At 44.6% G+C, this 15069-nt stretch overlaps 1 protein-coding gene across 1 annotated transcript in view; it reads right to left on the bottom strand.

Moving 5' to 3' along the window:
- Positions 1-15069, bottom strand: part of GRTP1 (growth hormone regulated TBC protein 1) — a 29014-nt gene that overhangs the window by 3610 nt on the left and 10335 nt on the right. The window contains exons 4-7 of the mRNA XM_016212894.2: positions 12369-12493; positions 9269-9365; positions 396-568; positions 129-314 (exon numbers count right to left, since the gene is read on the bottom strand). Coding sequence (XP_016068380.1) covers positions 129-314; positions 396-568; positions 9269-9365; positions 12369-12493 — 581 coding nt within the window. The remainder of the gene's footprint in view (positions 1-128; positions 315-395; positions 569-9268; positions 9366-12368; positions 12494-15069) is intronic.

Genomic DNA, 15069 nt, shown 5'->3' with positions numbered 1-15069 from the left:
CAGCTGAGGCAGAGATCCAAAGGAAAAAGGGACAGATGCTTTGCCCGACAAGTGTGCAAAGTCAGGACAACCAGGCCAGGCAAATGGAATAGAGCAGAGCACAGGTTTGAGCACAGCCAGATACTCACCTGCATAAAGGTGTGACATTCAGTCACAAAACTCCCTTTGGTGATCTCCTTGAACTTCTCACAAATGTCTGCAAAACTGGTGGCTTCCAAAATAAAAGCCTGGTGTTGCTTAATCAAGGTCAGAGCCACCCGGAAGATAATCTTTGAACCTTCGTTGAACAAACAGTCCCAGATTCGAAGTACCGTCTGCAGAGAAACAGAAATGGCGCATCACTGCATGGTCACCTGAGCCAGCCCTGGGCCCAGGGAGGCTTGCAACACGCTCACCTCCACAGGCAGGATGTCCACAAACAGGCAGATGAACCAGCGTGACACGACCAGAGTCCACAGGACACCGTGCCCATCCATCAGGGCCGCCACCGCTGGCAGCTTGGTTCTCACCAGCTCCCCCAGGACCTCTTGGTCTGTCTTCAGACCCAGCATCTCGGGGCTATAGTAATCTGTCACAGGGATGGGGTGAGGGGGAAACAAAAAACATGCATCACTTGTTCCACAAACCACAGCCCCTGACAGCCTCATCCCTCCTTCCCCTCTCAGCCAGAGAAAGAAAACAGCTGTCCACGGAGGATCCTTTCCAGAAGAGAGGAGGTTAGAGGGAGAATCCAGGGCAAGATGCCAAACTTGTGTACAAAGGGAATCCTGGGAGTGATCCCCAAAGCAAGGCCCCCCAGGGTACCCAGGAGCTCTGGACAGTGAGGCCCTGCTGGGCACTGGTTGAAATCTGCTGTAGCAGTATTATTCACAACAGCTAAAAAAGGACATAACCAAGTGTCCACCTATGGATAATTAGGTGGATAAACAAAATGTGGTATTGACACACAATGGAATAGAATCCGGCCTTAAAAAGGAGGGAAACTGACACGAGTTACAACAGGATGAACCTTGAGGACATCGTGCTAAGTGAAATAAGCCAGCCACAAAAAAACAAATACTGTATGATTCCACTCGTGTGAGGTGCCTAGAGCCATCAAAATCAAAATCAGAAAGAATGGTGGGTGCCAGGAGCTGGAGAAGGGGAATGGGGAGCTGTTAATGGGGACAGTTTTCATTTGCGAAGATGAGAAAATTCTGGAGATGGACGATGGTGATGGCTACAGAACAATGTGAACGCGCTTGATGCCATTGAACTGTACACTTAAAAATGATAAACACTGTAGCCCTGGCCAGTGTGGCTCAGTTGGTTGAGCACTGTCCTGTGCACCAAAAGGTTGCCAGTTTGATTCCCAATCAGGGCACATGCCCAGGCTGCAGGCTTGACCCCCAGCAGGGGGTGTGCAAGAGGCAGCTGAATGGTTTTTTGCTCTCACATAGATGTTTCTCTCGCTTCCCCTCTCCCTTCCTCTCTAAAGATCAATTTTAAAATATTTCTTAAAAAATGATAAAGATTGTAAATATGATATTAGGTGTATTTTATCACAATAAAAATGAAACTTTAAAAATCTGCAGATGGCAGCTGCCTTTTCCTGTCATACAGGATAAGGGAGAGGGCACACGTGAACCTGGCCCTGGCGCCCGAGAGGTGCCATCGTGCCACCCCTCACAGAGTAAGGAAGGGGTGAGGTTTGAGGCAGGTGGTCTCTCTATGCTGTTCCCTTGCACCACAGCCTCCCCAGAGTGGACGGTGTAGGCACACAAATTAGTATCATAAAACACTATTTTTAAAAATTTGTCCTAATTCACAGATTTCTAATCCCACAGCTGGTTGGTGAAGCATGTGCCCTTGATGGGGCAGACTTGGAGTTTTGAGGACAGTGGCTGCCTCCACCGTGATGGCTTCTCCAGGATTGTGTCAATGGCCCCCGAGCATCCTGGGGTCCCCTGAGCACAGAACATACTGTCCCTTCTTTAGTGGTGGTGTGGTTTTCATTTATTTCTCTATTTTTTTTTTATGAAGGTGATACATGCATACGATAAGTATGAACATTACAAGAGAGTATCAGGTGAAAAGTCAAAGTCATCCCCTAAGTAACCAATCATCACTAAGCAGTTTAATGGGCCTCCTCCATACTTTAATACCACACAACACATTGACAAATCTTGCAAATAGGACCCTGCCATACATCCCTTTGCACTTTCCCAACACCTTTCCACATCTTCGTGTACATGGCCTGCCCTCTAGTGAGGCGCTTTCGCAGGGATAGGCCATAACCCACTTCACTGGCACCCGGCTGATGGGCATCCAGATGCTGTCAACCCACACGTGTGCTCTCGTGTGCATGGGAACACCCACACAGAGAGCTGCTGGGCGAAGGCTCTCTGCCCTGAAGTCTCACGGAATCCTACATGCTTTCTCCAACTTGAGGGCAGAGGACGCTTCATTATATTTACCAGAATTTCTACAAGGGGCCAAATGTCCCCAACACTCCGAATACAGAAAGGCAGAGGCAATGTTAAATCTAAAATTTTTCGTGTTCATTCTCAAAGAGGGCTGACAACTTGCTTTGATGAAATTCCTTTTACTCTAGTTCAGTAGCTTGGTGGCCCTGGGCTGTCAAAACACAGAAAGCACGACCCCATGGGCGACCCCTAAGGCAACCTCATGGTATCTCTGCTTCTCTCATCTCTGGGGTCTGGGTACCAGCTGGCAGCCAGCAGTCCCTAGAGCTCTGTGACCACACGCTCAACAGACAGACCGACCAATGCTTCCAACAGCATGTCCATCTTTTGAACAGGTACTTGCCTTGCCAGAAAAACTTTTAGCTTGCTAGTTAGTGTGATGTATTACAATAAATTTTAATGCTTAACTTCTGCTACAAAAAGTACTAGGTGATCTACGTAATGAAACAGAAAAATGTGCACACATTTTGCATGCTGTCCAACAGTGTCTCATCCTCCTGCCCATGTGTGATCCAATCTCTCACCATAGCAAAGGGATGAGATGTTCTTGCCAATTACATATTTTGGTTAAAATAGTCGTTATAAATATTGACATGGTATCAATAGTATTAAACAATAAACTATGTTTAATACTAAAGTACACTAAAAAGAATTTAATAGAAGCCAATTTGGTTATAAAATACCAGGGATTAAAAAAAAATTTCCCTTTCATATGTTTATTTTTGCATCTATCTCTTGGAACTTGGAGCCATTCACTCTCTCCTTTTTAATTCAGCAATATTCTAGTTCACCTGGGGAGAAAGAAAGAGATTCCCTGTGCTCCCTTCAAGAGTGTCTTGAGTGCCAACCCAGTCATACCAGCGGCAACTCAGAGGGAGCCAGGTTTAGGTGCATGAGTGGTAAGAGGATTTGCCGAGAAGGACATTTAAGCTGCCAGCACAGCAGGACCTTGTTCTTGGTTACAGAGACGCTTACAGCGGCTTCCAAAAATAGATGTCAAAGTCACACCCCAGACGGCCACAGGCCTGAGCCGGTCACCAGGGGAAGATCCCTGAAACTCTCCATACCTATTTTCCCTCCTCAATGCATTCTGCCCTTGAATGCTGAAGGTGAGACAAACCACAGCTTCTTGTAGGCCCCGCCTGCAGCATTCCCCTAACTGTCTGAGCATAAGAACACACACCTACCTAGGAACAGAGAAATCCTAGGTAACCCTTGAACTGGCCTCGCCTCTCTGGGGCCCCTAGTTATGCTTCTCCTGGGGACATTCACCTTTGCAGACAACCTAATGGCTGTGTCAGAATACCACAAGGCTAAATGGTGCTGTGGGGCCAGGACAGGTGCGGGGGTGCTGTCTTGGGTGCAGGTGAGGCTGTGGGGGTGGGGTGTACAGATTTAATACATGCCCGTGGTTATTGCTACATGAGTATTAAGTAGTAGACCTGGGATTTGAACCTATGTAGTCTAATTCTAAACAATGCTCTTCAGCCTAGGGATGAAGTGTCTGTGAAAAGGCAAACACGTGTCCCCCCATAGAGTATGGAATACTATGGGGGGGACCCCATGTAAGTTAATCAAGAGAAGATATGAAACACACATTCAGGTGCAGCTGAGATGGAGTCCAGTGTTCCTCGCCCTGTGCCACCTCCGCTCCTCGGGGGCTGTGAGCCTCACCCCACAGAGTGCTTTATCGGTCTTCATCCCGGCCACACCTTCTAGCTTGAGCTGGGTTATTTCTGTGATGAGCAATTAACAACCTGTTTCCCTGTGTTTTAAAGGAAAACAGGTCTGACCAGCTTTTCAGGATGCCAATATATTATTAGTTCATTATCGCACTGACTCATTACTCAAAGTAATTACCCAAGATTGTGCTTTTCCCCTCCATTTCTTGAAGTCAGATGGGCACCATTAGCACCAGGGCCTCAGAGCCTGGTCCCTGCCAGGCTTCTCTGCAAGGCTCAGGAATCCTCTTCTATCCCCAAAGTGAACCTGCTTTTTCTCTTGCACCCTTTCACTGGGTGCCCTGGTTCTGAGTGGTAACTAATCAGGAGAGCCACCATTGGTTCCCGAAGAGGCCGCCTGATGTCACAGGAGGTCTGCGTGAGACTGAATTCTGGGTGTGGATGCATGGAGGCCAAGTTTAGCATGTATGGCCATTTTCTGCTACCGTTTTGTTGACTTGGGACCCTAAGAGGCATTTAATGTAAAAGTGAAATCCTTTAAATAAACCTTATCTGAGTGACTATTAACTTTTGTACAACACAGCAATACTAGAGGTGGTGGTGCCTGAGGAGGGCTCGGTCAGCGGCAAGAGGCCAGCGAGTGTACGTAAGACCATGAGTTCCATGGCTCTGTACAGGCGCCTCTGCCTCCAAGTCCTCCTTTGGGAGAAGTCCATAACACAATGTTGTCTTCTGTTCTAACACTGACTTTTATCCCATTTCAACTGCTCTGAAACTGGGGTGTCACTTGCCTAGAAGTGGTGGCCATCAGGTGGCTATGCTGGCTTTGACATCCTACTTCGTTGTTGTTTAAATCTGCATTTCCTCGCTCACAGGAGAACTTTTGTCATCTCTTCGTAACTTTGTTGGCCATTCAGGTTTCCTATTTTGTAAAGTGCCTATCTGCTTTTTCACAAAAGTCTGAATCCATCTGGAATAGAAATAAGGTTCTAATTTTTTCTTCTTCCATACAGTCATTGTCACAAGTGATATTTCAAATAGTCTTTCCCATTAATTGATGTATCTCAAATAGATTCTAATAGATTAATAGATCAGTAGACCAGTTGATTTCTGGCTTCTTTTCTATTTATACATCATTAAGCTAATACCACACAATTTTAATTATTATAGCATTAAAACAAATCTCTAGTATTCTTTCAAGCCCTCTTGGCTTGGTTTTGCTCTTGAGTCTTCCATATAATTAAGTCTTCCATATCCTTGCATTCCTGGGATAAACTCTCTTTAGATAAAAAAATAATAATACTCCATAACCACCCCTAGATTCAAGTTGGTAATTTGTTATTATTATTTAAATTAGGATTTGCATAACTGTGCTCATGAGAGAGACTCCCATGACAGCAAGGTTTTACCAGCTTCATAACATGAGTTGGGTAGTTTATCATTTTCTATTTTCTGCAAGATTTATAAAACATATAGAAATTATCTGTTCCTTCAAAGTTTGAGATTTTATATGTCTGTGAAGAGATTTTTGTATATCTGAGCATATGCCCATTCAGATGCTCTATTTTCTCTAGTCGACTTTGTTGAACTGTATTTTTTTCAAAATTATCTGTTTGTTTCATTTTATTTGTAGTCTTATGATTCGTTAAAAAAAATCTACAGATTTTCAAATTACAGCACCTTTTTCATTTCTAAATACCTTATCCATTATTTTCTCTATCAGTCTTGCCAGAGGTTTATCTATTTTATCAGTTTTTCTAAATAACCAGCTTTTGTCTCAGTTCATCTTTTCTATTGGTTCTTTGTTTTGTTTTTAATTTTCACTCTCTTTCATTTGTGAAATTTTACTCTTTCATTATATACAAATCCACAGAAAGAACTCTGGAAATACATATACCATATTGACGATAACATGATAATAATTACCTCTGAGGAGAGAAATGGGAGGGGGGTATTAGTGAAGGAAGGCTGTCACTTTTTATTCCATAAACACTACTATATTTTTGAACTTTCAAATTGAGAATATATCTGCATTTTTTTCTATAATTAAAAAAGAAACTAAAAGCAGGATAACTGTGGCACTAAAATGGCCTAGTTTATGCAACCAGAATGCAAAGAACATAACACACAGCTGCCCCTGCCATTTGGAGAGCTCTGCAAGGACAAGAATAATCCCTTTTTTCTCTCACAGTCTTAACATTTTATTTATTTTTTAAAATTTAAAAAAAATATATCTTTATTGATTTCAGAGAGAGGAAAGGAGAGGGAGAGAGAGACAGAAACATCAATGACGAGAGAGTCATTGGGGATCGAGCCCACAGCCCGGGCATGTGCCCTGACCGGGACTCGAACCTCGATCTCCTGGATCCCAGGTCAATGCTCAACCGCTGAGCCACGCCCGGCCGGGCTAACATTTTAATTTGATATTTTCTTTTGTTTTTGAATCAAGACCTGATGGCACTGCAGTTCAGTCTGACTGAACCTGATAATGATAGGAAATGACATTTCACGGACTTAAAAAATAAGTGTCTGTAATGACACTACCACTTCAGGAGTAATCTGGAGTCTTGCTTTTATGCTTTTCTAAGCATCTATCACCTGCTAATAATCTGTTGTGAAAATTAAAGGACACCTCATCTAAAACTGGAGCTGGGAAGGTCAGTAGAGAGAGCTATCACACCCCACCACATGAGATCAACTACCCCAAACAAGATCTCAACTGCAGACCTCAACAGAAGAAAGTCAATTACAGACCACAACACTTGACTGCTTAATACTCCAGCAGGAGGAAGGTTCTTCTCCTTCCAGCAACAAGCCCAGCCAACGGAAACATCACAGCTCAGCCCATGAGAAGCCGTCATCACCTGAGCTCTTACTTTGCTTTAATGAACTTTCATTTTCCTCTTGCTCATGAGTTCTTCATCTTGTACTCCTTTTTATAAAAGCCTTTCATCTTGTATAACCCCTCGTAGCATCTCTTTACTTATGAGTTGCCACTTGATTCACGACTTGTTTAATAAAACCAATTAGATCTTCATATTTACTCAGTTGAATTTTGTTTATTAACTTGGAGGAGAGACTGGTCCATGACACAACCGCTCTCTGTCCCTTGACCTGGACCCAGGCCAGAATGGAAGTTGCTTTATGCAAACTCCCTTTAGAAGCTATCGGATCGTAACTGCTATTCATTCTGATATAAATCAGTACCCCTCCCTTGCTCCTGCTACATGCTGGAACAGGTTGTTGTCCTGACCTGGCCAAGCGTGTAATTTCCTGTACCTGGTAGTATTCACGTACCGATTGCTATTCCCCCTTTTACCCCACATAATTCTTTGGCACCTTCCAAGTAGCACAGAGATCCATTTTATCTTGCAGCTGCGGAACACATACCTCGAATGTAAGTTTCCCTTAATAAACTGTCTTCAGTCTGTCCCTGCCCTCCACTTATGGAGGTAAATTTTCAGTCCCAGGGCTTTTCCCTAGGTCTGCGTGTATGAATATTAACACTATATATTTTACCTATTTATTATATTTATTATGGGTCATGTTGTGATTGCTATTGCTCATTGTTTGATCTTTTACTACAGTGGGAATTCCACAAGGGCAGGGCCTTTTCTGTTTTGTTCACTGATGTTTCCCACGCCCCCAGAACTGAACTGATCGTGGATATAAACATTCACTGTAATTCAGTCTTTGGACATAACTGAAGCAAATGGTGAACATGTTACAAAGCTCTGTCAACATTTTATTTGGAAAGTCTTGACTCCCTCTTCCTCGTAATCGCCCCACCACTGCAGCTCAGGCCTTCAGGTTGAAGCAGAGACCGCTAGAGTCCTCTGGCCCTTCAGGCTCCTTTCTCACACTCAGGACCTCTCCACTGTTCCTTTCCTCATGGGCAGCTCCAGCTATGCCTCTGGCATGCCCACTCCGGAGCCCTAAGTGGCAGCACCAGGACATGAGGAGGGCCCCCATTTCCCCTCTATATTTTCATACCCTTCCTTTCTTTAATGGTGCCATTCAGGTTCACTCTTCCGTTAGGCACATGTCAAGTCTTAGGGCCACATAGCCGTGGACTTGAACCCAGGCTCTGCCTCATACAGCTATGGGATGTAGGCCTTAAGTGTCTTCCTCTATAAAATAGGTTTAATAATTGGGTCTATGTGGTATAGCTGTTCCGAGGATTAAATGAGAATGTAGACGCAGGTTAGCATGGAACCTGAAACATGCTATGTGCACACCATACTCATGTCTTCAACATGGAGTTCCTAGAGATGGGAACCAGCTCTCCAGAGAAGTCCTGGATGCTGTCCCGGGGTGGGTATAGACTGACTCAGGGAGGATGCGTGAGAGAGGGGAGGAGCAGGAAGGAAACTCAGAGGCAGACACTGAAAACAAGACCAACCCAGGACTCACTGCTGTGGGAAGCCTGTAACTTCCCATCCACTAGTCATGAGGACTTCACAACCACGCTGGTTTTTCAGGACAAGCATGAGGCTCACTGTGACCAATCACCACCATCAAGTCTTCTCCCACCCAGACGGATTTGGCCACTTCTCTTCCCAAAGTGATCCTACTCTGCAGCTCACAGTCTACACTGTGCAATACCCAAATCGGTGGATGTTTATTAACAAATAAATTATTTATTAATTAAAACAATTCATATTAATTAATACATAGAAAGCTGGAAATGTATGACAAGAACAATTCTCACCTTAATAACAGTAATATTAACAGCTGACAATTTATTTCATCTTCCGACCATTCACAAACTCAATGACACGTACACATAACCAAGTGAACCTCTCACGGACTTCAGGATCAGTAAGACATACGAAGGCCCAATGAGTCTCAACAGAAATGGTACAGACTGAGGGACAGATAAGCCAAATTTGGACTTGGCCAAATTCAAGCTCTGAGGTGTGGAAATGACCTGTCGCTGTAGCTGGAGCAGATCATCTGAAATGTTTTTCTTCTCTTTAACCTCACTGCAAAAAGATTTTAAATCTCAGCTTCCAAACAACTCAATTATATTTTCATTAAATCTTGACTTGTTAGCTGAATCATTTTGATAACACCAGGAACAAGACAGTGAAAGGCATGCAATGTGAATTTTCGACATACCAGGTAGTATTCTTCCAACAAGAGCATCTAATAGCCAAAAGGATTCTTCTTCATTCTTTGTGATAAGAATCAGATATCCCGCTATAAAATTCATGCCCTGAAATTTGAAAAATGAGAAACAAACCCATGTCGAGTTTTAAAACACAAGATTCTCTAACCATTGGGCTGCTAACTACTAACTTTGCATCCCCCTTGCTTTTCCCTAAAACTTGGGTAATTCTAGAATGACCTTTAAGTACAACTTTAGAGATACTAAGGATCTGACATGTAGTAATGTGTTGTCTGAAAAGAAATATAAAGGAAATGATTAAAAGAGACTCTTCCAAATACTAAAGTCAAAAACTCTTCAACCTTATGATAAAATACAACTTTCACCTGGTTTCTAAAAGTTAATTTAATAGCAAGAAACTCTATATATCAGAAGGGAAACTATACCAATAGCCATATTTCATAATCAAGGAACATGGCCTGACACATGGGAAGGTTGAAAGAGATTCTTGTGATGGAGGCTGTTTTGGGAAATTCATGGCACACACTTGCCAAAGGGTAGATGTTGCTAAAATATTTGAAGTATGTGAATTTCTTATCTGAGAGAAGCAGCTAGACCTGGGGAAGAGCAAGTAGGGTAGATGCTTGACAACTGTGAGTTAGTGTCATCTCTGGGTGACTAGGTTTCAGATGATTTTTATTTTCTTTTTAGCTTGCCTGTATTTTCTAAAAGAAGTATGTATTTCTCTGATAATAAGGGAAAAACCCAACTTTTGTCAACCAACAATATTAATATGGACACAAAGAACACATAGGGAGAACGCCATGTGATGAGGAAGGTGGAGATTGGGTGATGCATCGAAAAGCCAAGGAACGTGCCCGGCCAGGCATGGCTCAGAGGTTGAGCATCAACCTAGGATCCAGGAGATCAGGGTTCGATTCCCAGTCAGGGCACGTGCCCAAGTTGCCGGCTCGATCCCCAGTCGGGGGCGTGCAGGAGGCAGCTGATCAATGACTCTCTCATCATTGATGTTTCTCTTTCTCTCTCTGCCTTTCTCTCTCTGAAATCAATAGAGATATAGTTTAAAAAATAACAATAATAATAATTAAAAAATAAAAATATATAAAAGGCTCCTCATCTTTAATAAGTAAATAAATAAATAATAATAATAAAAAACCAAGGAACAAACTCCAAGAGACCAGCAGAAGCTGGGGGAGAGGCCTGGAACAGATTCTGTCTCACAGCCTCAGAGGGAACCAGCCCTGTCCACGTCTTGATCTCAGACTTCCAGCCTCCAAGGCTGAGAGACAATTCCTGTTGTTCATGCCTCTCAGCTTAATGTATGTTGTCATGGCAGCCCCAGGAGGTTAATACAATGTGTGTGTGTGTGTGTGTGTGTGTACGTGTATGCATATATATTCCAAAAGCCAACATGCATTCCAAAACTCAATAGTTTTCACATCATGCTAATATTTAAAATTGCACGGTTTATTTTTTTAAAGCTTTAAAAACCATAAATACAGTAACTAGAATAATCTTAGGACAATTTCTCAGCCATCCTGCTTCCCCATCTCCAAAAGGCAGAGACCTTGTTTCAGGGCAAGTTAATGACAGTAATAAAAGCTGAGAATGGCAGGGATTCTGTCTGGGAAGAATTGGCCCTTCCCAGCTTCATCCTTTTTAAGGCACTGCCTCCAGGCAACAGAGCAATGTAAAAACACAACCTGAGGAATTATTCAGGTGAATATGAGTAGCAACTCTGATGCTTCTTTGCTGCTGGTCTTTTGAAAAGGATCTGCCTCCCTCCTTCTCCCATTTCCCCAGTTCCTCTCTGAGCCCGGAGCCAGGTCACATGCTGACCACGCAGAAATGCAAATTGCCAAAGCAACCCCGCTGCACAACCGTTTGTTCAAACCTTATTAAGGACCCAAACGCTCCTGGCAACCCGGCCTGTATGACCAGCGCCTGCAGCCCTGGCCCCTGACTGTTAAGGTATAAGCTTCCCATCAGGACGGGTCTACTCACCCTCCTCTCAGCAAACCTTTAGACAAGCCTCAGGCCCCAGGAGCATGAGACACACGCAGCCGCAAAGGCAGGGAAAGCCTCTCTCTGCGACAGCCGTGGGGTCCTGCTCGCAGCCATGGCGACAAGCAGCATTCCTGGTAACAGGAAGCGGGCAGCTCCTGCCAACACCCTGCCTGGCACACCACGCTGGGGCCTCACAGGCCTCTGGTGAGCTCAGAGACATAACCGGCGGCACCCACAGAGGGCACAGCTGCTGCTGCTAACTCAGGCTCGTCTTGCTTCCCCAGTTAGAGTAAGAGTGTCCCTCTGATACACTCCAGACTGAGACTGGTTCAGGGAGAAACGAGAAATGATTCTTCCCCACCTCACGTGTGCTTCATACAGTGAATCCAAAACAAGACGGCAGAGTGGCAGGTGGTGAGGCATACCATTAGGTGTTTCTTTTAAAAAATATGTCTTTATTGATTTCAGAGAGAGGAAGGGACAGGGAGAGAGAGACAGAAACATCAATGATGAGAGAGTCATTGATCGGCTGCCTCCTGCACGTCCCCCATCGGGGGATCAAGCCCACAACCCAGGCATGTGCCTCGACCGGGAATCGAGCCCCGATCTCCTGGATCCTAGGTTGATGCTCAACAGCTGAGCCACGCTGGCCGGGCATACCATTACTTTTAATTGCAGGGATGACTGACTTCCAAAAATAACCTCAAAGGAACATCCCCACACCACCCTCCGACACACACATGCACACACACACAAGTACACACAATATGCACTGAGGCAATAAGATGCTGTTTGTCTACTTTGTGTTCTAGAAAATACAGTTCACTTAAGTTACTTCCCACCTGCTTCCCGGCTTTCCCCCTTCACCTCCTCTCACTGCAGCGTGATACCAAAGGAAATCATTACACACAGGTTTCGCTGCTTTTATAACCGGGAAATGTTTAAAGTCATGGCTTGTGCAGGTGCTATGCCTTAGGGAGTTTATGAACTAGACTGATAAAGAATACTTAACATACACCTGAAGATTGTCCCTGTTTTAAAGTCTGTAGGGTGTCAATCATCTTCACCCTCCTGGGGGCTTACCTGGCAGTACCCCACACCTTGGTTGTGGTGCCCGTAGGCCAGCAGCACATTGTACAGGGTCTTCTGTAGACAGGGATCTGCACTCTTGTGAAATTTTACATTGTCTGGGAAGGTCCTGTTCATATCTGCAGAGAAATTAATGACACAGGATTATTCAAAAGGTGAAAACAGAAGATGGTCTGTGAGGTATCAAACCCTACCTGGTGAGGTGCTGGGCTCTGTCTCCGGTTTAAGGAGTGGAGTAAACCCTGGCTATGCATTTGAATCACCCAGAAAAGCCTGGCTGAAAGAATATTTAAACAAAATGGTGTATATACATACAACGAAATATTATTCAGCCTTAAAAAGGAAGGAAATTCTGACACATGCTACAACATGGATGAACCTTGAGGACATGCCACTCAGTGAAATAAACCAGTTACACAAAGACAAATACCTATGATTCCACTTATACCAGGTACTTAGAGTCATCAAATTCCTAGAGACAAAAAGAATGGTGGAGCCTGGCCAGCATGGTTCAGTGGTTGAGTGTTGCCCTATGAACCAGAAGGTCATGTTTTTTTGTGTGTTTTTTAATATATCTATATTGTTGAGTATATTACAGGTGTCCCATTTCTTCCCCCAATTGACACCCTCCACTTTGCTCCCACCCCCTCCCCAGGCTTCACCCCGTTATTAACTGTGTCCATGGGTTATGCATATATGCATATAACTTCTTTGGTTAATCTCTTCTCACCCTCCACCCCCCTTCCCTCTTCCCTCTGAAATATGATCATGTGTTGCATGAGTCAGTGTCTCTGGATCTATTTAGTTTGTCAGATACTTTTGTTCATTAGCTTCTTCTTAAAGAAGACCCTTCAACTTTTCCTGTAGTGCTGGTCTGGTGGTGATGAACTCCTTTAGCTTTTTCTTATCTGTGAAGCTCTTTATTTGACCTTCAATTCTAAATGATAGCTTTGCTGGGTAGAGCAATGTTGGTTGTAGTTCCATGTTTTTCATCACTTTGACTATTTCTTGCCACTCCCTTCTGGCCTGCAAAGTTTCTGTTGAGAAATCAGCTGACAGTCGTATGGGTACTCCCTTGTAGGTAACTAACTGCTTTTCTTTTGCTGCTTTTAAGATTCTCTCTTTGTCTTTAAACTTTGGCATTTTAATTATGATGTGTCTTGCTGTGGGCTCTTTGGGTTCCTCTTGTTTGGGACCCTCTGTGCTTCCTGGACTTGTAAGTCTATTTCTTTCCCCAGAGAGGGGAAGTTTTCTGTAATTATTTTTTCAAATAGGTTTTCAATTCCTTGATCTCTTTCTTCCCCTTCTGGCACCCCAATAATACGAATGTTGGGCCTCTTGAAGTTGTCCCAGAGGCTCCTTATGCTATCTTCATATTTCTGGATTTTTTTTTTTTTTTTTTTTGCTCTTCTGGTTGGGTGTTTTTTGTTTCCTCATGTTCCAAATTGCTCATTTGATTCTTAGCGTCCTCTACGCTACTGTTGATTCCATGTAAATTCTTCATTTCAGTTCCTGTAGCCTTCATTTCAAATTGGTACTTTATGATGTTATCAATTTTCTCAGTTATTTCCCTAATAGTCTGCTTAAACATCCTTCTAAACAAAATTCTGACTCTGTATCTGTTAGCTTGCTTGGATCTATTTCATTTAGTTCCTCTTCTAGAGGTTTCTTCTGTTCTTTCCTTTGTGACATGTTTCTTTGCCTCCCCATTTTGGCTGCTTCCAGGTGTTTGTTCCTATGTATTAGGTAGAGCTGCTATGTCTCCTGGAATTTGTAGTAGTAGGTATCCTGTAGGGTCCAGTGGCTCAGCCTCCCCAGTCACCTGAGCTGGGCCTTCTAGGTGCTCCCCTGTGTGGGCTGTGTGCACTGTCCTGTTGTAGTTGAGCCTTGGTTGCTGTTGGCATCCCTGGGAGGAATTGGCCCCCAGGCCAATCAGCTGTGAGGACCAGCTGCAACTACAGCCAAAGAGCTGCTGTGCTGGAGACACCCCTATGGAGCAGGATTTACTTCAGGGGAGCTTTGGTGTTCACCAAGTGTGCCCCTTGAGTGTGTCACTCATGGATGTGGTAGGGTTGTAATCCAGCATGGTCAAGTCTGAGCACCAGGTGCACTGTCTCTGGGGCCTCCGGGGAGGTGCAAAGTTAGCCTCTGCCAGTGCCTTGCCCAGGGCCACCCAGCATGAGCTACACAGCAAACCGTAGTTGGCTGCTACTTGTGCTGGGCTTGGCTTTGCCCAGGAGAGGCCAAGCTATGAGCCAATGGAGGCTGCTGCTAGTGTCAGGCCTGAGGCCACTTATCAAGCTGTATGGGGCCCGCTGCTGCTTGTTTGAGAGATTTTAGGGCAGTCCTAAGCATGGAGCTGGAGAGGTCACTTACACAGAAAAGCCCCTGGAAATGGCCTGGATGAGCTGCAGGTGGGGAGGGGCGGGCCTCCGGGAATCACGGGGCGGGGCCAAAGGTGTGAGTCAGGTGCTGGCGATTCAAACATGGCGCCTGCCTGCCAGCTGTGTGCGGGGAGGACTTGCAAAGGAGCAATGGTCTCCGCCAGCCCTTCTGCCTGGGAGGAAGCCGCCCCTCCAGCTCTCGCCCAGATTTCAGACAGGTTAGTTCCCCCCTGAGTGTCCCAGGTCCTTTCAAGCTGCTGCCCAGCGCTGGGCTCAGAGGGAGCGTCCGAGTGAGTCCGTGCCGGGCCCTT

Source organism: Miniopterus natalensis, chromosome 2 (genome assembly GCF_054644295.1).
Source record: "Miniopterus natalensis isolate mMinNat1 chromosome 2, mMinNat1.hap1, whole genome shotgun sequence".
In the NCBI taxonomy this organism is placed as follows: domain Eukaryota; kingdom Metazoa; phylum Chordata; class Mammalia; order Chiroptera; family Miniopteridae; genus Miniopterus; species Miniopterus natalensis.
The sequence above is the reverse complement of the archived record's forward strand: the minus strand, read 5'-3'. Positions and strand labels throughout refer to the sequence as shown.